Raw genomic sequence first — 26,973 nt, forward strand, 5'->3', positions numbered from 1 at the left:
TGCAGCTGGAAATCATCATTCTTAGCAAACTATCACAAGAACAGAAAACCAAACACCGCATGTTCTCACTCAGAGGTGGGAACTGAACAATGAGATCACTTGGACTCTGGAAGGGGAACATCACACACCGGGGCCTATCATGGGGAGGGGGGAGGGGGGAGGGATTGCATTGGGAGTTATACCTGATATAAATGATGAATTGATGGGTGCTGACGAGTTGATGGGTGCAGCACACCAACATGGCACAAGTATACATATGTAACAAACCTGCACGCTATGCACATGTACCCTAGAACTTAAAGTATAATAAAAAAAATAATAATAAATAAATAAATAAATAAATAAATAATTCAGGCCATAATGTTAGCACTTTTCAATTGCTTTCTAGTTCTGGAAAAACTTCAGCAACATATTCCATAAAACCTCATAAGCTAATATAACCAGGACCAAATTCGTGTTTTCAATTATATCTTACCCATGTATCTGTCAAAGGAATTATTGTTAAAGAGACAGCCCTGTGAGAAATAAGGTTGCATAACAGAAAGAATAATGAAAAAGGCATCAGAAACTTAGGTTCTAATTCTGATTCTATCAGTGAGAATTTGAGCAAATCACTTAAAATTTTTGGATGCCACCACATGTCTTAGATAATCTCTCCAAGCTTAGACTACTTCCATCTAGGGAATCACGATTAGTCTGGTAACCTGATTAGGTTTCTAGGGTTATACTTATTAACTATGTTTATTCTGTGTTCTAGAACTTTTAAAATGTCATTGGTACATCAACTGGCAAGTGCTTAATTGACAACTGCTAATCATATCTGTGATTCCTTTTTCAGACCAAAGTCTGCAGTGTAACAAAATGCTCAGATTTTACTGTCTCTGGCCAATGGGAGGTGGTCACTATGCATGAAGAGAAGCAAGCGTCAGCCATCTTTGATGCTGTCATGGTCTGCACTGGCTTTCTCACTAACCCTTATTTGCCACTGGACTCCTTTCCAGGTACAGCATTTTCTGTAACTAACTTTAAGTTTTCTCATGGGAGCCATTCTGATGCTTGATTGGTCTGGGAATGAATTCCTATGGCTGTTCCATAAATAGTTAAAGTTGGGAGATAACAGGAGGCTTTTTTTGTTTTGTTTTGTTTTTTTATAGCCAGCATTTTCTGGCCAGTTTTTGGTTTTCATTTGTTCCAAACAATCTATGAATACATAAGAGCAAGATGGGGCCGGGCGCAGTGGCTCAAGCCTGTAATCCCAGCACTTTGGGAGGCCGAGACGGGCGGATCACGAGGTCAGGAGATCGAGACCATCCTGGCTAACACGGTGAAACCCCGTCTCTACTAAAAATACCAAAACTAGCTGGGCGAGGTGGCGGGCGCCTGTAGTCTCAGCTACTCGGGAGGCTGAGGCAGGAGAATGGCTTAAACCCAGGAGGCGGAGCTTGCAGTGAGCTGAGATCCGGCCACTGCACTCCAGTCCGGGCGACAGAGCAAGACTCCGCCTCAAAAAAAAAAAAAAAAGAAAAAGAGCAAGATGGATAACTTTATAAGCAGTTTTATGCTTTACCAATATTCAGTGTCCCTCAAGTGACTGGTAGCACTCAGAAAGTCTTCTAAGACATGGGATGCTTACACAAGTTGTTAACCTCAGTAACAGGTACACATTGCCAAAGTTGAGCTTAGAGACCATAAAAGTCAATCTGTGAATAAAGAAAAAAAGTAATTTTTTCTATTTGTTTCTTTTATGTGAGTGATAGCAATTAGATTAGAGGTTTATGGCACTGGTCAATAGTCAACAGGGAGATTAGTCTTGGGAGACAAGTTGAGACATCTTTGGGTCTCAGTTTCATTATCTGCCTTTTGCAACCATGGTCATGTTAATCTATGCCAAATTTTAACTGGATTTTAACTCAATGGAACAGAAAATGTAACGGTTTGGTTTATTTCATCTGTAACAAGCATTCAAAAAGTTAAAATTTCAAGAAACTTTTCTCCAAATCATCTAATGATTGCCTAGAATGACTCAAGACTCATCTTACCACAATAAATTTATAAACATGCTATGATTCTGGATCTGCCCCCCAGAGGTCAGTCAGATCAGGTTAGATTAGGATAAAGCATGTCCTGAAAATTGCCAAAGAATAGAATCATTGACTTGGAAAGAAGCAAGTTAAGTCTTCTTCCCAATGCAGGAAATTATTTTTCAGCAATTCTGAGAGAGGTTCCATAGCCTCTTCTTGAACCCATTCAATAATGGACTGTCATCATCACAGATGACAACTCAATTTTTTGTCATTCTTGCCTGCAGAGCAAGGCTCTGAGCAGCCATCCACTCCAAAATTCCAGAAAGGAGTACCTAGTCACCGCAAGAATCCAGAAAGTTCCATGGCATAGGGAGTAAACTACATTCATTCAGCACTGACAGTATATTGCACTAGGTGCTAAGAATATAGAGGTGAATAAAGCAACATGTAACCTGTATTGGAGGAAAGAATCGAGTTTTATGGAGTCCAGTGGAGAAATCACAGTATACATATGACCTGTAGTGATTCCAATACCATAAACATACACCTCTCAGGGTCCTGGATTTGCCCCCAAAGTCACACAAGTTTACATAGATTAAAATAATAAAGCACACCTGAAAGCAATTAAGCCAATATGCTCAGTTTGAGTAGAAGAGATAGGGACCCAGCAGGTATGAATTCTAGCATACACAACCATCTAGCTGTTAGTCTTGAGTCTCCCACTTAACCTTTCTAAGCCTCAAATTCACCCACAAATTGAAGAGCTTGGATTACTTTAACCAACAGTATACATCACAAATCAAGCAAGAAGAGCTCTGCAAGACTTGCAGTCTTTCTTAAAACCCATCTTATCAACCACTACCAATTTAAAATCCCTGGCTAAATGATTAAGGAGCCTTTGAGCTCTGAAATTCTGTGATTTTTAGACTTGAAGAGAAGTTCTCCCAACCTCTCTATCTCCTGACTTATAGCAGACTTGCTTAGATGGCACATACTCCTTGCGATGGTTGTTAACTGTCATAAAAATTCAAATTCACTAAAGATATTTAAAAATATGTATCACAAGCTCTAGAAGCAATTCCAAAGAAGTTGTGCTAAAAAGCCTTAGTAAAAATAATAGGTATCACAGTTAGAATAAACGTATGATTTCCCAAGATGACTACTTTTATCATTCACATATATACATTCTGCTATTTACCTGTTTTCTTTTTTATATACAATTTTTTTTCTTAGATAGGATATTCTGCTACTTACTAACACAGCCACATTTACCTAGTGTAAGTTCTTACTGTCTTCCTGTGAGATAAGAGAAAGTATTAGTCTGTTAAGAGACAGCCACAGAGTCTCATTTTTGTCCATTTGTGACCCCCCCAAAAAAAGCCCATCCAAAGAGAATCTAAAATAACATGAGATTCAGGGATAATTCTATGTTTCTGCTTAGACTTTTCCAGGTCTTTCTTCTCAACAGTTCTCTGATCCATATTGGGTTCCTGTGCTGAGTAAATATTCGAACTTTGTTACATCCTTGCTGAATTCCAAATGCTCTGTGTTGTGGTTAGGTTTTAATTTGGATTCATGTTAGATTTGTACTCATTCAAGGTGAGCTAAAGAGCCAGCAGGTCTTGTAAGGTCACTCCCCACAAGTATATACATTTTTCCCCTGAGAATCTAGAGGTCTTATTACTTTTTTTTAGGAAAAAAGAAGTTCTTTGTTTAGTACAAATTACTTCTGATTATGTAATGTTGTCTTAAGAGTATTTTCTGCTTAAGTTATTGCTGTTAAAAAAAAAAGAATATTTTCAAACATTCTCCATTTGGGTGATATTTCAGTAAGATTCAGCATCACTGACTAAGGTATCCTATCAGGTCAGCCCAGTAGATTGAATCCTGGTGTAACTGACATAATTCCTTTTTCTCTGAGCCAACTCTGGCCCACCCAGCAAACTTAGCCTGAGTTACAGTCAGTCACCAAGTGAACTTCCCCAACTAACATGAAACTTTGTGAATAGGGACAATATTTTATTTATCTTATTCCCCCCATACCATCTAGCACAGTACCAGGCACATAGCAGAGGTCAAAAAGTTTTCTGAAAAGAGACACTGACTCACAGTTCCCTTAAGCTTCCTTGTCCTTGCTCTTTGCTTATGAAAAGCTTATATAAATCAAGTATTAATCAATAGAATATTATTATCCTGTTGACTTTTATCAACCTTTAAAACGATAATGACTCCTTATACTTTTGCTTAATATGTCTTTATGCCACAATATTTCAGCTCAGTAGTTAATTATCTAGTAAGTAAAACTGGAGGCCTATCTAGTGAGATGGAGTAATAACCCCCATTAAATAATTACCTGCCAATGTCTTATAAAGTCATGTATTCATATTTCATATTTTCTCAGACTTGAGAATACTAGTAAAAATGACCAAAATCATCTGTCAAAAGAATATTATCAACTGAAAAATATTTATGTTTCATTCACTGATCCTGTAAATTCTCTATGTGACTTCTCTTTTATTTTCTGTAGGTATTAATGCCTTTAAAGGCCAGTACTTTCATAGCCGGCAATATAAGCATCCAGATATATTTAAGGACAAGAGAGTCCTTGTGATTGGAATGGGAAATTCTGGCACAGACATTGCTGTGGAGGCCAGCCACCTGGCGGAAAAGGTACCATTCCTGATGTTACTGGGTGAAGAGTTTTGTCTTAAGATGCATGCCTCAAGCAAATGGTGTTTGACACCATGATAAATGTTAAAGGAATAAAATGCCTCACACACGCACAACAGATTACTAAAGAATTTAATTTTTACTGAACGTTCACAAATTTTTCTATGAATCACAGTTGTCATCTTTGCTCTAAAACCAACTTCTCTGACTCCTTTTTCCTTTTTGTTTTTTTTTTTTTTTTTTTTTTTTCTTCATCATTTTCCCAGCCATCCAACAAGAGCTACAGGACATATTTCATCCCTACTCAGTCCCATAGGTCAGAACGTTCTACCATCTTTTTCCTGCTACTATCTCCCATTTGCCCCTTCCTCTCCTTATTAATTACCAACACCCTCATCGGGTCCATACCACCTCACACTGAAGATATTGCATTGTCCCCCCAATAATAATTATAGAAATAGTTAATATGTGTTAGGATTATTCTGTGGCTGGCACTGCAGTAAATGTGTTTTTACTGCACTACTTTAACCAATCACCAAAACAAGCCATTGAAGTAGGTACTGTTAGTATCCTTGACTGCACATGAGAAAACCAAGGCTTAAAGAAGTTAAAGAACCTGCCTAAAATCTTATCACCAGCATGTGGCAGAGCCAGTTCTCAAACCCAAGTCTCTTTGACTCAAAGCCTATGTTCCTAACTACCGTCTTCTACCTGCTACCTTCAGGCATCTCAAGGGTTTTGCCCTGCATTTCATTTTTGCCTTGTACCACTACCCACAGGTCACTGCCTCCCACCACAAGCCATCTAGACCCCAACTACCAACAAACAAATCCTCAGAAAAGCCTGCTCTTATTATAGCACTCTCACGCTGAAAAACCTCTCATTATTCTCTTTACCTGAAAAAAAATAAATTGCAGATGTAGTGGCTCTGCATCAGAGAGTTTTCTATAATCTGGACCAAATCTGCCATTTTAATTTTAACTTCTGTTTCCTGCATGATGATCAACTGTAGCGCTTTCCAGTTCCTGTCTTTAGTTCCCCTTTGATCACACTACCCCTCTCTCTTCTGCAGAGCCCCTTTCTCTTCTATTACAATCTACCTTTACATTCCCAGATATCTCACTGCAACATGAAGTGATCTCTCCCTATTCAGAATTTATGTAATATTGTAATTTCACCCCTCAGTTTTCACTTTTAAATTCTTAATATTGCAAATTACCTTTTGTCATATATATCTTCTTTTCAACTATGCTGTAAACTCATTGAGGGCCATTCAGCTGACTAATATATACTAGATGCTGGCATCTCATGTGCCAAACATTGTGCCAGGCTCTGGAGATACACTGGCAAACACAACCAACAAAATCAAGACACCCACTGTCATGGAGCTTATAGTTGTGGGAAAAACAAATGCCAAATAAATAAGTGTAAATAATTAGACCAACAATTTCAGAAGTGAAAACAGCTGTCAAGGAAAAAGGTTGGGAGCGTGTAACACTGATATCTCTTTTCTGGACTTTCAAAACAAGGCTCGATAATTGATTCATTCATTGAAAGATTGTATTTTGTTTTTTGTTTTTTGTTTTTTTTTTTTTGTTATAGAGACAGGTTTTCACCATGTTGGCCAGGCTAGTCTTGAACTCCTGACCTCAAGTGATCCACTCACCTTAGCCTCCCAAAGTGCTAGGATTACAGATGTGAACCATTGTGCCTGGCCCATTGACTGATTGATTGATTGATTTGTAGAAACTCAGCAATTTGGTGGCATTATCCTAAAGGAAGAGAAAGGAGGCCCTGAAACAAATATTAACATAGGCCCAGCCACTGTGACCATCACACGTGCCTATCATTATTTCTGTTTCTCTAATTGTTCAGAAATGTCTTCAATCAGAAAACATGCTTTGACATACATTTTATCATTTATCTATTAACAAAGAAACTCCCTGTAGCTTAGAAGATCATTCACATCTAGCAACATGTTGTATCCAATTCTGCATCAAGACACAGAGAGGCAGGTTTAGTGCAAATGCCTCATGTCAGAACCACTGATGTATCTGTAGTTCTTGCCACCGCATTTCCAGTGTTGTCTTTCCAGCCCCATTATGAGGCCAAAGAAAATATATAACACAAACACGGATGCGGATGCTGGAGCTGTGGCCATCATGCCCCAGTTTGGGGTGGGGAAGAAACCATCTGTTAAATCAGCTGTTTTGTATCAGCAAAGTAACAGATTGTTTAACTATTTTCTTTGTAAACAATTGTACAGGAAACTCCTTATTGTGCAAGTACTAAAACTATTAGCTTCATGAACTCAGTCAACTGGTAAACTCAAACATCCAATGTTATAAAGAACAAACACCAAAAGTAATAGTAGTACAGAATTTGTCAGTTAAGCCAATGGTTTGCACTGAAACTCTGTAGACAACTCTGATACTGCCATGCCCTGTTCTTACTGCCTATAATTATAGTGAGCACACTAAGTAGCAATCACTTGTTCATTGTTTCCTTAGATAGACTGTAGGTCCCTATGGTTTGCTAAAGGCTGGCAGATAATAAGTATTCAGTAATATATCTTAAGGCATTTTAACACTCTAGATGCTCTGAATTCTAATCTCAAAAGGATTGACTTTAAAATAGAAGTTAGAAGAACCAAGACTATCTTGTCAGGGATGTATTTTCAGAGTGGCAGACTTTTCAGCACCTTTCCATTCATGGCACTTCTTGAATCTCTGGCAGAACCAGCCAGCCCTTTTCACAGTGTCAAATGAAGGAATGTCTTTGATTGCTTCCAGGTGTTCCTCAGCACCACCGGAGGGGGATGGGTGATCAGCCGAATCTCTGACTCAGGCTACCCTTGGGACATGGTGTTCATGACACGATTTCAGAACATGTTGAGAAATTCTCTCCCAACTCCAATTGTGACTTGGTTGATGGCGCGAAAGATAAACAACTGGCTCAATCACGCAAATTACGGCTTAATACCAGAAGACAGGTAAATATAATGTGACTGCCAAGGGCTTTTAGGAAGGAGGAGCCTCTGCCTTTCCAGCAGTCTGTACAAGCCAGGCAGTACCATAGCAATATGACTGAATGTGTTGGAACACTTGATACAAAGTTGCCTGATAATAACAGCTAACTGTTCTTAAGTGCTCAGAAAGTGAAATTATGTATTTCACCTTGTTAGCAACACTTTATTATAATAATCCTTTTATTATGGAGAAACTGAAACAGCAAAATTTAGCCATTTACCCAAGCTCACTGAGTAGTAAGTGAACTCTGTGACCTTGCAAGTTACTTGAGCCTCAGCTGTAGCAAAAAGAGAATGATTTGTCTGTGACTTTGTTGACAAAAGAAACACACTTGCCTAGTTTCACTGTGTGGGAAAAACCGAATCCCACAGTTGCCCCTCACCATCTCTCTAATGGTAGAGCCTTCCTCCCTTTGTCAAGATTGACCTTGGCCCCAAAAATGGTTCAGCTTATACAAGATCAACTCACAAAGTGTTTGTCTTGTGATTCCAAAGGTATAGCCAGAAAAAGATAATTCTGCCCTTGTTCCTTTAAATACATGCATGTTTCCCTTATACAGCTGCTTCCTAGGAAGAGACTAGAGCTTTCAGAAGTTCTCATCTAATCTAGAAGTCCCTGGTTTCCCTTGTAGCCCTTCAGCTCTCAACCCTCTCTAGAATGACAGTGATAGATGAATGCTAAAAATCAGCAAGAGAAACAGAAGTTAGAAAAGGTGCTGGCTTCCTCCTCAGGCTTGCAAACTCTAGTAAATGGCAAGCATATTTTATAATCCTTCTTGAACATTCATGAATCCCCTTCCACTGAAGTAACATCTCCTAAGACTTGCAGCAATTCTTGTCCAACCAAGGAGAGAGCCCCAGAATGAGAGAGGAAGGTAAAGAGAAGGGAGAGCTGGCTGCCTTGTTCACTGACAGGTCTCCTCCCTGTCCATGGTTTTGTTTAGGACTCAGCTGAAAGAGTTTGTACTAAATGATGAGCTCCCAGGCCGCATCATCACTGGGAAAGTGTTCATCAGGCCAAGCATAAAAGAGGTAAAGGAAAACTCTGTCATGTTTAACAACACTTCAAAGGAAGAGCCTATCGATATCATTGTCTTTGCCACTGGATACGCATTTGCTTTCCCCTTTCTTGATGAGTCTGTGGTGAAAGTTGAAGATGGCCAGGCCTCACTGTACAAGTATATCTTCCCTGCACATCTGCAAAAGCCAACCCTGGCCATTATTGGCCTCATCAAACCGTTAGGCTCCATGATACCTACAGGAGAAACACAAGCTCGTTGGGCTGTTCGAGTCCTGAAAGGTAAGTGGAAGAAATAGCAGGGCATGTGTTTTTGGTTTGCCATGTGATTCTGGATACTGGAAATGTTGAGACTATTATCCGGCTTCTATTTAAAATAACAGAATCTTTAAAAGCAGGATGCATTCTATTGTTTGCTGAATTATACTGTCATAATGATGTGTTCCATTACCAGCATAAATGGTATATCAGGGTCAAAAATATAGGCTGTATCTAAGTCTACTGTTATATTTTTTCTTTTTTATTTTTAAGAGACAGAGTCTCACTATCTTGTCCAGACTAGTGTGCAGTGGCTATTCATAGGCATGATCATAGATTACTGAACCATCAAAGTCCTGGTCTCAAGCAATCCTCCTGCCTCAGCCTCCTGAGTATCTGAGACTACCGACATGCACACTGCACCCAGCTACCTGTTATTTTGAATAAAACAAAATGACAGGTAACAGTTCTGTCAGTTGACTGAATCAACTGGCTCAATTAAAATTTTTAAACTCAAGCAACTGAATGACAAAATTCAGCCAAACTAGTTGTGAGATTCTGCTATGTCAAATAACTAGTGAGATGACCAGATGCTTATCTTTTCAGCTGATGGCATTATTACCAGGAGTCCCAACCAGTTAGCTCAGGCTGCTAACATTTTTACCAGAAGGATCAATGAGTAGCTGGTACTGGACATGAAAGGAGAGCCATAGTAAAGCATCTTTATCCATAAGTCAACAACTAGACCTAAACTTAAGTTGCATTTTGGGTTTTTATTTTAATCCTACAGGTGTAAATAAGTTACCACCACCGAGTGTCATGATAGAGGAAATTAATGCAAGGAGAGAAAACAAGCCCAGTTGGTAAGTTAACTACTTATGCACCCGTTTTTAATTATAACTGAAATTGGTTTAAAAAGAAAAAAAAAAGAAAGAAAGAAAGAAAGAAAAAAAAAGTAGAAGAGAGATGAAAGTTACATTGGAGAAAAAAAGAAGCATCTGAGACTTAGAAGAAAAATACTAGGAGAGCCTATTTAAGAAGAGAGAAGGGAAGGGGGAATTTAGAATTTTTAATATCCCCAAAGTCTTCACTTCAGCCCACAGTTTTCTAGCATCACATAGAGTTTGGATTCCAAGCCAAGTACTACATAATTAACCCTAATCTACCAGGTACGTTATTCCATGCCTTATCCATAATCAGCAGGCAAGCAGTTGTACCTATTTACTCTGACACTAGAAGTGTCTGCTCATTCATTCATTCATTGAATAAGTCTTTATACGCTCTATTGCTGCTTTTGCTTTCCATTTTTAATTGGCTGGAAAAAAGGAAGAAGAAAAATAAAATTTTGTGATATGTGGAAAATCACATGAAATGGAAACCACGTTGGCCGTAAATAAGATTTTATTAGAACGCAGCCATGTTTATTAATGTACATATTGTCAATGGCTGTTTTTGTGTTACAGTACCAAAGTTGTTTAGCAGTTGAGATAGAAACTGTAATGTGGCTCTCAAAGCCTGAGGTATTTACTGTCTGGCCTTTTTCAGAATAAAGTTTATTGACCACTTCACTGTGGGAAAGGTTTTCACTTGTGCTGTGCTCTGTAGCTACCACTCAAGGCCGGAGACAATGGAAGGCTGATGGCCAGCAAAGTAGAGTCTTTGCCCTCCCCTCTCACTCTCAATCCAACCAAAACATTTCTGATTGTACCCATTTTGTTTTATCTGTTCATCTGTTTCTGTATTTGATATACATTTTCACTCGAAATAAAGGTTCTAAGGGACTTATTATCACTCTCTTCTTCATATATATTCCCAAACTTCAAGGGTTGATCTATCCTTGTCAAAGTACCAAATTCCAAAACAATAATAGCATTTTAGATGTCTCTTCTTTATCAACCTGGGATGTGATTTGATCTTCATTATGGAACTCCAGTGTAATAGATAACTAATTAGAACTGCTATACAATGAAAATCTTGTCACGCATGTCAGCAAACAATTTTAGGGGCCAGGTGCAGTGGCTCATGCCTGTAATCCCAGCACTTTGGAAGGCTAACACAGGAGGATCATTTGAGCTCAGGACTTTGAGACCAGCCTGGACAACAGAGCAAGCCCCCATCCCTACAAAATAAAAGTTAGTTAGGCATGGTGGCTTATGATTGTAGTCCCAGGAGGCTGAGCCAGGAGGATCGCTTGAGCTGAGGAGTTGAAGGTTGCAGTGAGCTACGGTCATGCCATCGCACTCCAGCTTAGGTGACAGAGCAAGACCTTGTCTCAAAAAAAAAAAAAAAAGAAAAAGAAAAGAAAAAAAGAAAAACAAAAAAAAAAGAAAAATTAATTAATTAATTAAAGCCTAATACCAGCATTTCAGGGAATTTTACCCTATGGATTTTTGTGGCTTTTCACATTATACAAATCACTGGATTTGTTATTACTGAATAATGGAAGTCTATAAAGATTTAGAAATTTTAAAATGTATTTTCCTCTAGAAATTGCTAATTATTTCACAAAAGAACTAAGATGTATTATGAGCATTCAGAGCACCCATTAAAAGCCATATGAATAAAGTATCTTTTGAAGGGACTCATGTTGATTTAAGAAACAGAAGGCGACCATTAGATAGCTAGGGACATAAAGGGGAAAATGCAGAAACCATCTCACATTCTGCAGCAGTATTTGTTTGCTTTGGGCACTTGTACTTGTTCTAAGATGATCATTATTAATTTTTTTGTCTTCACCTTTTCCCCCAATTTTCCTTTTATAAAGGTTTGGCTTGTGCTACTGCAAGGCTTTACAATCAGATTATATCACATACATAGATGAACTCCTGACCTATATCAATGCAAAACCCAAGCTGTTCTCTATGCTCCTAACGGATCCACACCTGGCTCTGACCGTCTTCTTTGGCCCATGCTCACCATACCAGTTCCGCTTGACTGGCCCAGGAAAATGGGAAGGAGCCAGAAATGCCATCATGACCCAGTGGGACCGAACATTCAAGGTCACCAAAGGTCGAGTTGTACAAGAGTCTCCATCTCCCTTTGAAAGTTTTCTTAAACTCTTTAGCTTTCTGGCTTTGCTTGTGGCTATTTTTCTGATTTTCCTATAAGTAAAAGATTTCCTAAATGGCAGATGCACAGAGTAGATTTACAATGCTCCAATTCCTCTCTTACAGCAATATTGCCTTCACAGTTATAAACCATATTCACTAATAAAGGGCACACTCTCGCTTCCCTGGCTGGCCCCAGGGCTACCACTGGTATTCCTGAGCCTCTCCCAGCTCCACTATGTCTAACGCTAGAGAATGATAACTAAGATTTCATTTGAAGGTTGTTGGAAAGTTACAGGTTCATTTTAGAAAGAAAGCTGTTCTTGACAGCACTCTGAGCCATCATACCTCTTTCCCATATAAACTATTTTCACAGATCTAAACTAAAACCCCTTACTTCACAAATGATTGTGTTGTGCTGAAATGGTGCTCTTCTTATAGTAAATTTTATTAAAAGTAGAAAATAAACTTAGAAATTGATTGTTTCAAGTGATCTTTTGTTCTCTTATTAAAGGTTCAGAAAACAGAGAAAAAGATGAGGATTCTATGAATAATGCCCACAAAAGGATAGGGGGTTCAATGAGTTACCTTGAGAGTTTCCCAAAGGACTGTACCTGCCTGGGACTGTTCGTTCCTCCAGAACACTTTTTATAACAAAGCTGGTACCCCAGCTGGCCTCCCAAAGACCTAAGTCAGATTCCACAGAAAACCACCACCTCCACGGGCTCTTAGAGCCAGCCTCCAGCAGCCGAAGGAAAAATTCCACCTGCTTAGATCCTCCTTAGATTACCCTGCTGTAAGAGGCAAATTGAGCTGCCTCCTTTGAAAGAGTCAGTGAGAATCAACCAAATTCAACTGGAATTCATTAGATAAAGAGCGCAGCCAAGAAGCTTTTAATGGAGAGAAAGCAGGGAGAGGAAAAAAGGGAAAGAAAAAGAGGAACGAAAGCAAACATCAGGTCAAAAGCAGCAGTTTTCAACCAAACTAGACCCAGCCTGTCTCACAGTTACATCTGATGAAGATATGACTCATAACCAGGAAAGGCTTTGCTTCACTTCACCTCATGGCTTCTATGGAAAACCCTGTGGGTAAACCTCACCTCACAGAGAGGACCACAGTTTGGATGCAGGAACAAGATTCAAAAACTGTGGAGTCAGGAAAGAGTGAGCTCTATGGGGCCTGTATAGATACAGATCACTTCTCCCCAACTTTGGTTGGCTCTGCCAACTCTTCAGTATTTTTCCATTTCTTACTTTTCCTCGTGACCTATTTCACTCTTACCACAGAAACTCATAATGAAGAATTGCCCGCACTGCATACAATCTAGATTACTCCTAGAAATGCTTTTCCCTCCATTGAAACAAAGCTGATATTTTCACTTTCCTCATGAAGCTGACTGGGGGGGAAGTTTAGTGCCCAAGGTGAAACAGGGAAGGATAAACTCCCCAGGCCACAGTGGCAAATCATGACACAAGCGGCCACCTGAACCTGATCATATCTACTGCACTGGGAGACTGAATATACATATGGACAGTGCCCAGACCATTTACAGCAATAGATTTCTAACCCACAACCCCTGCAGCAATCAGCTCAGAACAGTCAGGACTTGGTTAATGAGTGCCAGCTTCTCTACTTGTTGCCCCTGCTTCCAACTCAGGAGTGACCAAAGAAAGCCAAATAAGCTTCCCAAACCAGTCCCATATGATGTCTTGCTTCTAGTTAACCCACCTCCACCTTCCCCATGCCAACAATCACCAATGAGAGTACCTGAAGCCTTCCCTTTCTTTCACTATAAACATACACACACACACACACACACACACAGACACACACACACACACGAAACCTCCCCTGCTGCCTTTGAATCTGTGCCAAACATTAGTGGTGGTGCCAGCAAAAACAAAACACATATTATGTAAAGACTACAGCAGTAATTATAATGCTGCACATTTTATACTACTTTAAAATTAATAAAATACCAACTGTTATCTCACTGAATCCTCACAATAATTATGTGATTGGGAAGACGACTGTACTACATACACAATTTGACAAGTAAGAAAACTCAGACAAGGAGATGTCAGTTGATTTGTCCCAGGTAACAGGTAAAATGTGGCTGAGTCAGAACACAAGACTCCAGAACATACATCATAGGCTCTTTACCATTTAAGCCCACAGTCTCCAATGTCCAAATGACTCCAGAAGCCTTAGTAGTGATATCGCAAAAGCCATATTACAAGAATGTTACTCCATGAAAGTATCTGTAGGTCTCTCTCCCTTTCTCACTCTCCCTATGAGCGTGTGTGGACCTGTCCGCCTGTCAATTGTCAATAGTTCACGGTGTGCCTAGATTTTCATATCTTTCCCTTTATATATACCTTTCATTTCTGAATCCATGAGTTTGAATCTCCACATGCATCTTTTTCCCTGCTTATTCCTCCTTTTTTTTCCCGACTATGGCTGTGCTTGGCCTACTCTAGGACTATATCATAGAACAGACTCAAAAGAAAGAAAGGTTTCTCATTTCTAGTCTAGAAATTATTCCATCCACACTACTGAGAAAAGTATCATTTTTTTCTGTTCAGAAAATAAAAGAGTGAATTCTCATGAACCTAGCAAAATAAGAAATATGTAAAACATTTTGACATTACTCTGTTTCTTGCACACTATTTAAATCAGAAGAGCTTCTGAGGCATTTCCTGTTTCTTGCACACTATTTAAATCAGAAGAGCTTCTGAGGCATTTCATCACCAAGAGTAATTTTACGTTTTCTGAAATTATTTTTAATGTCTATTAATAGTACCCCCTGCTAGATCAGTCTTAAGTAAAATTACCTATCTTCTCATGTACCAATGCTCTGGGTCTTTCCACGTCCCGTCACTTGGAGATGCTTGGAGAACAAGCCCAGTGCTTAGCAGCAAGGGCCCTGCCACTTACTAGCTGTGTGACCTTGAGCAAGTCACTTACTTCTCCTAAGCCACAGTTTTCCCTTCTATAACATAGAATTTATCTTCTGAACATTTATTTTGCCTCACAAGGGTGTTATGAGGATTAAATAGCATGATCCACATAAAGTACTTAGCATAAATACTGTACAAGGTATGTGTTCAATAAATGATAGCTATTATTACTATGTTACCTAAGCAAGATGTATGTTTTATCACCTGATTTATTTTTTCTAGGCCATAGACCTAGCTCCTCATAGGGCATTGACACCACAGTATGTCACAGGCCTCTCAAATGCAATATGCCCAAAATTAACCTCATTCCCCAACAGTCCTTATTTCCCCAACAGTCCTTACTTAACTACTGATGTCATCATCCTTATCCTCTGTAGGGAAATGAATAATTTCTGTGAATAATTACACATTGACTAAGGACATTAATGAGGTTATCTGATTTTTATTCTATGGTAACTATTTTATAACTCAATAAATTGTAGATAACTAATAGCAATGCAAAATAACTCTTGTCTATAGACATGTAGATAACGTCCAGTAGAAGTCTAATTGGCATCCCTTCCCCACTGTGCGGATAACTAGTTTTGCCTCCATTTGCACATTCAACATTCCTGATTTATACATGTGTATTTTATCTTTAAATTTCCTTTTGAACTGATTGTAACATCTTACCAATTTCCTTTTTAATAACAAGTGAAATAAAATCTCTAACATGAGCTATCTTACATTTCTATGAATCACCATTCTGCTTTCTTTGAAAATTATCTTTTAACACCTCTTCCAAGGAATAGCAATACCATTTACTAATAGTTACGTTTCCACTGAAAGACATCACCTTTGACACTCTGACCCTCATGCCTCATATCCAGCAGTCTATGAGCCTTATCAAGTGTGTCTCTAACACAGAGCAAAGACCACTGTGGTACCGAGTGCAAACACATGGACTGCAGAGTCAGACGGCCCGGGTTGAATACTACTTTGCTGCACAACCTTGGGCTAGTTATTTAGTGTCTTCTAGCTTCAACTCCTTTATCTGTAAAATATTGAAGTAACACTTTAGCATTGCTATAAGGGAGAATTAACGAAGATAATACATGTAAAGCGTTAAGCCCAGTGCCTGGCATGTGGTCAGTGCTCACCTAAAGGTTAACTATTAATATCTCACAGACTCATCTCTCCCTTATCCTCCCTCCTTCCTCACTGGGTAGTTTAGGCCCATTTAATTTCTTGCCTAGGTTAGTGCTACCTGGCTACCCTGGTCCTCTTGCCACCATTTAGTCCCTCTACTCCTGTCTCCCTGCTTCCCCCAGAATAATTTGCGGGTGATGCCATTCTCAGAAGCAGTCATAGTAAGAGGAGATAAAAATAAAGAGCTTCCTAGGTTCTCCTGACCTCAGTGTCCCTGTCTCAATCACTGCTTCCCAATTTAGGAAGTTTCACATGGGGGCTGTAAACAACTGAGAAAAACAACACCGTTTAGAGTTGTCCTGTCCCTCATGAGACAGAATACATTTTTTAACATGTTCTAACTTGAGAGCACTTTGATTAAAAATGAATGAAGACTGCATTTAACTCTCCCTCTGAAAAAAGAAAACTTGGTTAGACATTTTAAAGTGGACCTAAATATTTTAAGCCAAAAGGAAAAATATGAGCTCAGCCTCTATTATTGAGCAAATTTCCCTACAGAGTAAAACTTATACTATTTAATTATGCATTATTTTTAATTTCAGACATTCATTTTTGTGGAAGTATAAGCAGCCTTTAAAAGAGTATGCTTCTTATTAGAGTTATAGCCAGATTAGTAAACAGAGAAGGAGCAAGTGCAATATGAGGTTAGAAATAGGAGCTAATCTTAAATGCCGGCAGCAAAGGAGAATCCATGTTAACAAAATGCTCCTCTGCAAAAGCCATACTATAAAATCAAGACATAAAAGGACTCAAAGGAAGATATTCCAGGCCATTAGGGGAGGAAAGTGGTCATTGTGGAATCAAAATGATACTAAATGTATTTGGGGGCGATTTGGCAATATTGTCCATAATTTTAAATACATGTATCCTTTGACACAATTATGTATCTCAGAGTCTATTCTATAGAAATTGTCATGTATACAAAGATATTTATACAAAGATGTTCATTGTCATATTGTTTGTAGAAACAAAAAAGTGTTGTCAATGGAGAAAAATGATGAGACAAGTCTCATTTCAAGGTTGTGAAATTTATTTAGTTACTAAAGGGTGTTAAATCAGACAAGGTAAGTGCTCTGTTCTTTATAAGACAGCGGTTGGCAGCATATCTAGGACAATAATGGTAATGGTTATTGTACAATAAACATAGGCATTCTTTTGTATACAGGTCTGGTTCTATGTCTTGGGTTTAAGCAGTCCACAACAGCTGTCGTCTGCTTCTAATCCTGTGTTAAAGGTTGATGTTTAATGAACTGGAGGCAAAGGTCTTTGGTGGGAGTTACAGTCCACTCAGGAGGTTGTGCCTTTTTAAGATGAGAGATGTGAATCCATGAGTCTATACCCTCTAATTTTGTGGCATATGGATTAGTCAATAATACCTGGTACGGTACCCCTTCCACTGGGGTTGAAGGAAATCCTTTATTAGATGTCCTTTCCAGTAGACAAAATTTCTGAGTTGCAGACTATGACCAGGCACCTTATCTTCAGGAAGCACAGTGTGAGAAGAATTATTTATTAAATCTTGATTTCTTTTTTTTTTTTTTTTGAGACGGAGTCTCACTCTGTCACCCTGGCTGGAGTGCAGTGGCATGATCTCAGCACACTGCAACGTCCGCCTCCTGGGTTCAAGGGATCTCAGCACACTGCAACCTCCGCTTCCCGGATTCAAGGCATTCTTCTGCCTCACCCTCCCAAGTAGCTGGAACTACAGGTGCTTGCCACCACACCCAGCTAATTTTTGTATTTTTAGTAGGAACAGTTTTCAGCATATTGACCAGGCTGGTCTTGAACTCCTGGCCTCATGATCCACCTGCCTTAGCCTCCCAAAGTGCTGGGATTACAGGCATGAGCCACGGCGCCTGGTCCAAATCTTAATTTTTTTAAGATAATAAATGAGTCCCTCACAATATTGCTATATATCTCCCTTGAGAAGAGTTGGATTGGTTATGTTCATTTCCATACACATGGGTCTTCCTGTTATAATTTCATAAGGAGAAAGTTAACGTTTTCCAAAAGGGGTGGATCAGAGTGTAAGCAGCTTTGGGCCAGGGAGGTGAAATGCCTCCGTGAGCTTAGCCAATTGTGTTTTAATTATTCCATTGGTCCTGTCTACCAGTCCTGAGGACTGAGGATGGTAGGCACAATGGAAATGTTGAAATATGGGTCAAATTTCACAAACATTTTGAATAACCTGGCCAGTAAAGTGAGCTCCCCTGTCACTGTGAAGTTCACAGTGGGATAATTTTTTCTAGTAGAATTTTCCAACTGCTGTGGCTGCTGCTTGCCTGCAGGGGAAAGCTTCAACCCAATGGGCAAACATGCAGACCATTACAAAAACATATTTCCAACCTTGAGATGATGGCAGTCAGATAAAGTCAAGCTGCCATACCTCAAAAGGTCCAGCCAGAAGTAAAAAATGACCCTGGGCCCCATGGACGGTCTTTCCTAAGTTATATTTGGGACAAATAGCACACCGAGAGTAAACTTTTTGTGCCACTGTGAAGGATGGTTTCCAGTCATATCATTTACACCATGGTATTATTTTATTTAGATTCCAGTGGGTTAGATTATGAACATATTCCATAAGGGACACCTGACATCCCTTTGGAATAATGGGTTTATTATTAGGTCCACACCATATTTCACTTTCAAGAGACAAGTATCCCCCTGCCTATTTCCACGTAGATTTCTCTTCTGTAGGAGCTATGCTCTGGGTTTCTTTCAACATGTTTTTAAGTATTTAGGGTTTCATGGCCATTTCCCGAATTGGGACTGGTGGCTCAGATGCTGCCCTTTCAGCTGTAGCATCAGCCAGTTGGTTACCCTAACTTTCTTTGGTGTCTAATTTTGAATAACCTGGGATTTTTACAGTTGCTAAACATTTTGGTTTTAGAATAGCTTCTAACAGCTCTGATACTTGTTGTCCATTTTTCATGCATTGCCCCAAGGAGGTTAAATAGCCTCTCTCCTTCCATAACATAACAAAGTCACGAGCAAGCCCAAAAGCGTAGCAGTTGTCAGTGTAAATGGTTGCAGCCTTGTCTTTTTGCCAGTTGACAAGCTCGGGTCAGGGCAATCCATTTGGCCTCTTCAGCTGATCTGGTCTGGGGACGAGGATTGGCTTTAATTACCTGTAGTAAGGAAACCACAGCATATCCTGCTCTAAAATTTTCATCCTCTCCTCTTAAATAAGATCCATCTGTATACCATTCAGCATTATCCAGTGCATCTCCTGTAGGTTTATCCTGGGGGAGAGAAGTCGGTCAGTCATCAGAACGCAGTCAGGGGGGGTTTCATTGGAAGGGCCTGGCAAGAGAGTGGCTGGATTAAGATTATTACAGCAGGAAATTGTAATATTAGGAGATGATAAAAGCAAAATTTTATAAGAGGCTAACCAGTTGACAGACAGATGTTGAGTATGATGAGAGTTTAGAAGGGCCTCAAGAGAATGTGGCACAAAAATGGTAAGAGGGGAACCCATAACTATATCTTCAACAGACTTGTACAGAAGGGTCATGGCTGATATTGCTGTCACACAAGGAAGCAGCCCTGGAGCCACAGGGTACAGGTGTTGGCTATAACAGCTTATAGGTCTCTGATGATCACCATGTGTCTGGGTCAGTACTCTGGGTGCAGTACCTCCAGTTTCATGTACGAAAGGGGAGAAAGGCAATTTGGGTGCCTTAAGCTGGGGCATTAGTTAGAATTTCCTTTATTTGTTGTACAGCTGATTGTGCCTCTGGAGTCCACCTGATGGGATCAGGTTGTTTATTTTTTAGGTATGCATACAGACGTTGAGACATAAGGGAGAAATATGGTATCCAGTTTCTACAACAGCCTCCCAGGCCTAAAAATCCTCTAAGTTTTTTCTTAGCGATGGGCACTGGGAAAGCTAAAATCCCTCTCACCCTGTCAGGGTTAATACTCAGTCTTTTGACCAAGATAATATGCCCCAAACACTTAACTTGCAGTAATCATAGCAGAAGTTTGTCTTTGGACATTTTGTATCCCTTGGTGGCTGTTTGAGTAAATATAGACTATCTTCCTGAAAGGATAGATAATGTGTCTGGACAAAGGAGAAAGTCATCCACATACTGAATGAGTATTGAGCCCTGGGGAAAAATTAAATCTAAATCAGCTTTTAATATTTGGGAAAAGTAAGTCGGACTTTCTGTATACCCTTTGGGACATTGCAGTCCAATATATTGCTGTTCTTTCCAAGCAAAAGCAAATAAAAATACTGACTCTCTGGATCTACAGGAATACTAAAGAAGGCACTACAGAGATCCACAACTGAGAAATACTGGCTGGTAGTGGGTTTAGCTGATAGAAGGGTATGTGGGTTTGGACTACTGGGTACCTGGGTATTACAGTATTGTTTATTGCCCTCAAGTCCTGCACAACTCTCTGTCCTCTCCCGCTTGGTTTCTTTACAGGGAACATAGGACTGTTGCAGGGGCTTGTGCAGGGAATAATGAGCCCCCTTTATCAGATAATCTTGTATGATAGGGGCAGTTCCATCTATGGCTTCCTGTCGTAGAAAATATTTAAGGTTGGGTAGGGGTTTCTTTGGGTTCATCTCTACCTTTATTGGAGTGGCTGAGAATATTTTTCTTATATCTGTATTTGACTGAGACCATAAATGGGAGGGGACATCCTTGAGTGAGTGCTCTGCTTCTGGCGTTAAAAGGAAGATTGGGGAAGCTAGAAAGAGTTGTAATGTTTCCTGCTTTTTATTCCAATGTTTTCTCTTCCCCCCAATATTTCCTCCTCTGTCTCCATTTCATTTTCCCAGTCACAAGCTGATGTTTTAACATTACTAGTAGTAAATTGTGGTACATTGTCAGGAAATTTTTTAATTTGGTATTTTTGGTACCCTGGTTCCAATTCTAAAAAAAGTTCACCTTTTTATGAAAAAGAGATATGGGCATTATGGATGTTGAGGAGATCACAGCCCAAAAGATTGACAGGTGACCCAGGGCATATAAGAAACATATGGGACCTACTGAACATGTCACACTTAGAGCCTTCAGTGGAGGAGCTGAACCTGATGACCCGGTAAGGTACAGGTTTGGACTTAAAACAAAAGATTGTTTTATTAGACACACCCGCCATGTAAATTCTTTCATTACTCCAACAATGAGGTTCTAATTAAGATGGGAGTTATCAGAAATATAGTCACACCTGCGTCAATTAAGGCAGTTGTAAGCTTACGGTTTATTTTATTAGTCTCTCCCAATTTGTCTGTCAGGGTAGAATATTTGAAGAGGTGAAACCCCTGCATTTCCTTGGAGCATCCCTCGTCTTCCAGAGTTGCATTTTCCTGCCTTTTCTTTCAGCCTAAGGCAACTCCTCTTAAGCTGTCCCAGTCTTTATAGTAGTAACAGACTGGGAGTGAAGAGTTCTCAGACTGAGGAAGCTTAGAATCATCCTGCGGCCAAGAGGTTTGAGAAGTTAATTGCTTTAGCTGTAAATGCATAACTCAAGCGATCTTCAATCTTGTTTTTCCTTTTTTATCATAGTGTGGGCTAATTGGTCAGCTAGGTTAACTAGTTCATTAGTTCTGGCTATGGCCCAATTTGTCATGTGGTGTTTTACAAGGGTGGCTAAATCATCATCTAGTCCATGTAATTGACAAAATTTTGTGTGGGCGCAGTGGCTCGTGCCTGTAATTCCAGCACTTTGGGAGGCCAAGGCAGGCGGATCACGAGGTCAGGAAATCGAGACCATGCTGGCCAACATGGTGAAATCCTGTCTCTACTAAAAGTACAAAAATTAGCTAGGCATGGTGGTACGTGACTGTCATCCCAGCTACTTAGGAGGCCGAGGCAGGAGAATTGCTTGAACCAGGGAGTCAGAGGTTACAGTGAGCCGAGATCGCACCACTGCACTCCAGCCTGGGTGACACAGCGAGACTCCGTCTCAAAAAAAAAAATTAATAAAGAAATTTGCATATAATAATGTATCATTTTTATTGTTTTTAAAGCAGTTAGCTGACATATTGCAACACTGTCTTAAAGTTTTATCAGAATGTGTGAAATAATCTAAAACTGATTCATTTGGGTTCTAGCAGCATTGTTAGATTTTATTCCAATCCATAACCCTTTGGAACACTGAAGAAATGCTATTTAAAAGAGCAGTGACTCGTTCCTGCATGTTTTTATACCTGTCTTCTGAATTCGGTGGGGCTGGTTCTTGTGATGCTATTGGGCCTTCAGGGGTCAAATCTGCTATAGAATCTGACCATTATGCTTTTTCCAGTCATTCTTTAGCTTTAGCTTCTGAGATCAACATGTGGACTAGCTGATAAAGGTCTGAATGACCTGGGTCATTGGTTCTGATAATGAGCTCAAATTCTCAGGCAAACCCAACTGGATATTTATGAGGGTCAGGAAATTCTTTATGCCTAGTAATCTGGCCTTTGACCAGGGTTGGTAGACAACCAATGGGGTTCCCATACCTGTTATTTGTTGGTCCCAAAATGGGGTTATCATGAGGGAAGTCCCTGCGGAGTCCCCTTTTCCACGTCTTCCAAATGAGATGCTGCACTGGGACTGTCAGGTAATCGTCAACGGGTGGGGTCTTTGAAATCAGATTCCCAACTGCCTTGTGTTAAGTGAGTGTTAAACATGCAGGAGAAGTAAGGGACAGATCTGATCTGGGAATTTCAGTGAGGTCAGGGTAGCGTGGGAGTGAAGGTGGAGATGAGGGAGGTGCCTCGGAGGAAGCAAGAGACCCTGAGGATTTCTTTAAGGGAGTTAAAAGATTAGAAAATTCTTGACTAGCATTTCTAACTTGTTTGTTCACCTCCTGTAGGGAGATGAGATGGTCTTTCCCACTTTTGCTACTTTCTAGATACCACTAAAAATGGCTCTCCCATTCTGGTTGTTTAGTTTTTGTCCCTCCGTTTTCCATCTTGGTTTGCAGGTACACTAATTTGGGCATCTCAAAAGATCCCCATTTAAGCCATTGGAATTTAGAAACTGCTTTAGTTATAGTGGTCCACTTGGTTAAATATTTGCATGATGATTCACCATAAGTATTTTGCATATACCCAGCCAGAGTTTCTAAAGGGGAAAGTTTATCTTGCGTAGCTGCTGAGGTCTTAGAGGCCTCGTTCTCCACAATTTAGAGTTCCTCTTTGGATTTGACTAAGTCAGGACATGTGGAACACCCAAAATGTGCTGCTTGGAAACCTAGCTTTTCACGCTGAACTGGTTTGGTCCACACACATTGCAGCTACCAGGTGCAACGTGTTGGGGCCCAACGTGCAAGAGGGGTCAGTTCCTTATACGCACCTGCCAACTGAGATTAGAACCTAAGTATGTTCTTCTGAGGGGGAAACTTATTTAGAGCCACTGCACATCTTAGGGAGCATTTCTCCCAGACACCCTCACGTGATTCTCAGTCACCTGAGAATGCCTAGAAAGGCTAAGGGGAGCAAGGTATTCTATTTCTTCAGAGTGGAAGATTCCACACTAATGAGCTAGAGGGTTTTGGTGTTAGTCAAATCCAACAGGGATTTGACCATACACATATACACATACACAAAAACATAAACAAACAAAACAGGTAAGCAAAACTCACAATGATCACACAAATTATACGATTTCTGAGTGTTCTAAGTGTAAGCAAGAAATTAACACCAGCTTGTTGTTAATGCTATTGTTAGTCATTTAAAAGAATTTGCAAGACAGAACCCCAAACCAGTTTCTTACCTAGTGATGGGGGCCCAAGCTGAAGACCTCTCCATTGATGCAGAAGCAGATGAGCTTGCCTTCCTTGATGGAAACGAGTGGAAAAACTCCCACAAAATACTTTTTTTTTTTTTTTAACAACATTCAAACTTCAGATCCCCAACTGAAAAACGTTGGTAGATTCCTGGAGGAAAGAAGTCCCAGACTTTGGCAAATCATCCTATCGGTTTGGGCTCTGAGGTGCCCAAGCTAGTACCAAGCACCAAGAGGCAAACTGCAGCAAGCCAGGTATCTTTCACTCAGGATCCCTTTGTGGTTACCACATGTCAATCAAGAAAAATGATGAGACAAGTCTCAATCATTTTATGAGATTTATTTGCCAAAGTTAAGGACTAACCCAGGAGACAGATCTATGCCTTTCTCCAAAGGTGATTTTGAGGGCTCCAAATTTAAAGTGGAAAGGGCAGGATATTGAGAAGCACACAGTTTTCAAGTAAGTGCATTTTTTACGTAAGATGACATGAAAGGAGCAGAGGAAAAATGCAGGAATCTGCATTTTACATAAGATAACACAGACAACATGGGGTAGTGGAACAATCAGATATGCACTTAGGTATGGTGAGCTGAAGTAACTGCACCTTATAAAGATAAGCTATCAATTTGCACTGCCGTGGTGAAGTTTTAACAATTCACTAGTAATTTCCTTGTGGGCAAAATATGGGGGAAGTGTGTAGCTCTTCATCTTGTAGCCATCTTATTTAGGAACTAGAAGGGGAAGGCAGATTTTCATGACCCAGTTCCCAGCTTGACTTTTCCCTTTGGCTAAATGTGTTCGGGGTCCCCAAATTAATTTCCTTTCTCAGTGTAAATAACAGTGTCTCTCAGTAGTGGTATGGAAATGGCTCCGTTGTCTGAGGATATACCGGTGGTTCTTTGTCTTGCTCCAAGAAAGAATTCAGGACATGGACACACAAAGATTGAGTTTAGAAGTGGAAAGTTCAATAGACAAAGAAGAGAAAGAAAGCTTTCTCATGCTGAGAAAGCAGACTGCCCAAGAGAAGGTCTCCAGGTTTGGGGTGGAACACAATCAATTTTGCACAGAGGCTTGAGGACACAGTGATTGATTTACCTTGGACCCAGAAAATTGGTTTGACCAGGTGTGCTATTTAAATAGCCCATGAAAAGACTGGCTCTACCACCCTAATTTTTTATTATGCAAATGTGGCTTCTACCTGGCGGTCACTATGACACCTGCACAGGTGGTGACAAGGAAAAGAGAGCACAAAATGCCATATTGAACATACCTGACTTCCAGGTACAACTGCTTGCATTTACATATAAAAGCTTCTAGCTTGCATATTTATGCTTGCAGCTTGACTTTTCAGGCTGCTTTCTGTTAGGGAAGAAATGGTTTGGGGGCTGCTTTTTATTGAAGGAAAATTTCACTGAGAACTCTTTTACCCTTTCTAGTTGTCTAAAAATAATTTCTTAATAACTCCTATGTTAGTATGGTTAATTTATAAAACATCATACTTCAAGAAACAGAAATTTCAAAGTTAACCAGCATGACAAGAAACAGTTGGTGGCTCACATAATTGGGAGTCCAGCAATAGGGAGGGCTTCTGGGTTGACTTAATCCAGTAGCTTCAGTGACATTCCCTTAGAATGGGAATTCTCCAGATTTCCCTTGGATCTGCCCTTCTCCCTGGGCCAGCTTCATTCTCAGGGTAGTAAGTGGATAGGACCAAAATTTCAGACCACAATCTGCAGAAAAAGAGGATGAAGTAATTCCAGGAGCCTTCCAGAAGGAGAATCTAACAGGCAGCTGCTTGTACCCAAAAAGTCTGTTTCTCCCTTCATCCTGGTCACATTGTCACTTCTCTGGCAAGTACATTTCCCAGTCTTCCTTGCAGTTTGTGTGGCCACGTGATGAAGTTCTTGACATAGAATGTGAATAGAGATAATGTGTGCCATTTCTCCCTCATTTACTTAAAACAGGAAATTTTTTACTCTAAACTTCTCACTTTCTCTTTTCTGCAAGCAGTCATAGTCATGGCAAGGTCAATAAAGCTAGTCCAGTCCCATCCCTCTAGAACTCAAACACACTATCCAGAGGCCTGGAGATTGCCAAATCTAGTCTACCTTCACTGGCACCTAAACAGGCTGACCCAACCTGCTGATATCACCACAGCAAGAACCCACTCACATGCACTACCAGTAGGCCAAGGGACTGGCCTACACAACCTGTCACAACCAACACTAAAACTAGCACAGACTGCATGGGCTCCAGAAGGTGGCTCCACCATTGCTACTGCCATTGCTCACATCATACCTGCTGCCTAGGGAGAGGGGAGTTAGACTCTACTAACAACCACACCCTAAGCCACTGAGGAAATCATAGATACTACTGATACTGTTTACAGCTGAAGAAATTATTCGATGTCTACACTCCTGCATGCACCTAAAATCAAAGTAAAAGCACCCTATGCAACCAAAAATGTATATACATCTTCAGGGAAAATCCTCCCCAGCAAAAGCAACTTCAAGAAATTGGAAGAAGTTATTGTTATACCAGATGCAGAGATATCAATATAAGGGAAGAGAAAATGTGAACAAGGAAACAAGAACAAGGAAATATGACACCCCCAAAGGAACACAATAAGTTTCCAGCAACAGATCCTAAGCAAAAAGAAATTCATGAAATCCTGGATAAAGAATTCAAAATACTGAATTTAAAGCAGCTCAGTGTGATACAAGAGAATGCTGCAAATACAGGTTTCTTTGTACTGAAAAAAATACAGATAAATCAGGAAAACAATTCAAGATATTAAAGAGAAATTTACCAAGAGATAGATATTTTTTAAAGAACAAAAAGAAATTTTAGAAGTAAAAAATTTATTGAATGAGTACAAAATACATTTGAAAGCTGAACAGACTAATAATGAGTAGTGAGACTGAATCAGTAATAAAAAGTCTCCCAAAAAGAAAAACCCAGGGCTGGATAAATTCACAGCTGAATTCTACCAAATATGTAAAGAAGGAGTAATATCAATCCTCCTGAAACTATTGAAAAAATTGAAGAGGAA

General features: G+C 39.8%; 1 protein-coding gene across 4 annotated transcripts in view; it reads left to right on the top strand.

The window, feature by feature from the left end:
• FMO1 (flavin containing dimethylaniline monoxygenase 1) overlaps positions 1 to 12,538 on the top strand; it is a 39,899-nt gene extending 27,361 nt beyond the window's left edge. For 2 of the 4 annotated variants that reach the window (XM_023207029.1, XM_023207026.1), the window contains exons 3-8: positions 839 to 1,001; positions 4,552 to 4,694; positions 7,487 to 7,686; positions 8,667 to 9,022; positions 9,789 to 9,861; positions 11,763 to 12,538. In XM_023207029.1, the coding sequence (XP_023062797.1) occupies positions 839 to 1,001; positions 4,552 to 4,694; positions 7,487 to 7,686; positions 8,667 to 9,022; positions 9,789 to 9,861; positions 11,763 to 12,105 (1,278 nt within the window). In that variant the 3' untranslated portion in view covers positions 12,106 to 12,538. The remainder of the gene's footprint in view (positions 1 to 838; positions 1,002 to 4,551; positions 4,695 to 7,486; positions 7,687 to 8,666; positions 9,023 to 9,788; positions 9,862 to 11,762) is intronic. The other 2 variants (XM_023207028.2, XM_023207027.2) reach the window with 2 other exon arrangements.
• The last annotated feature ends 14,435 nt before the right edge of the window (positions 12,539 to 26,973 follow it).

This window comes from Piliocolobus tephrosceles, chromosome 1 (genome assembly GCF_002776525.5).
Source record: "Piliocolobus tephrosceles isolate RC106 chromosome 1, ASM277652v3, whole genome shotgun sequence".
Taxonomy (NCBI): domain Eukaryota; kingdom Metazoa; phylum Chordata; class Mammalia; order Primates; family Cercopithecidae; genus Piliocolobus; species Piliocolobus tephrosceles.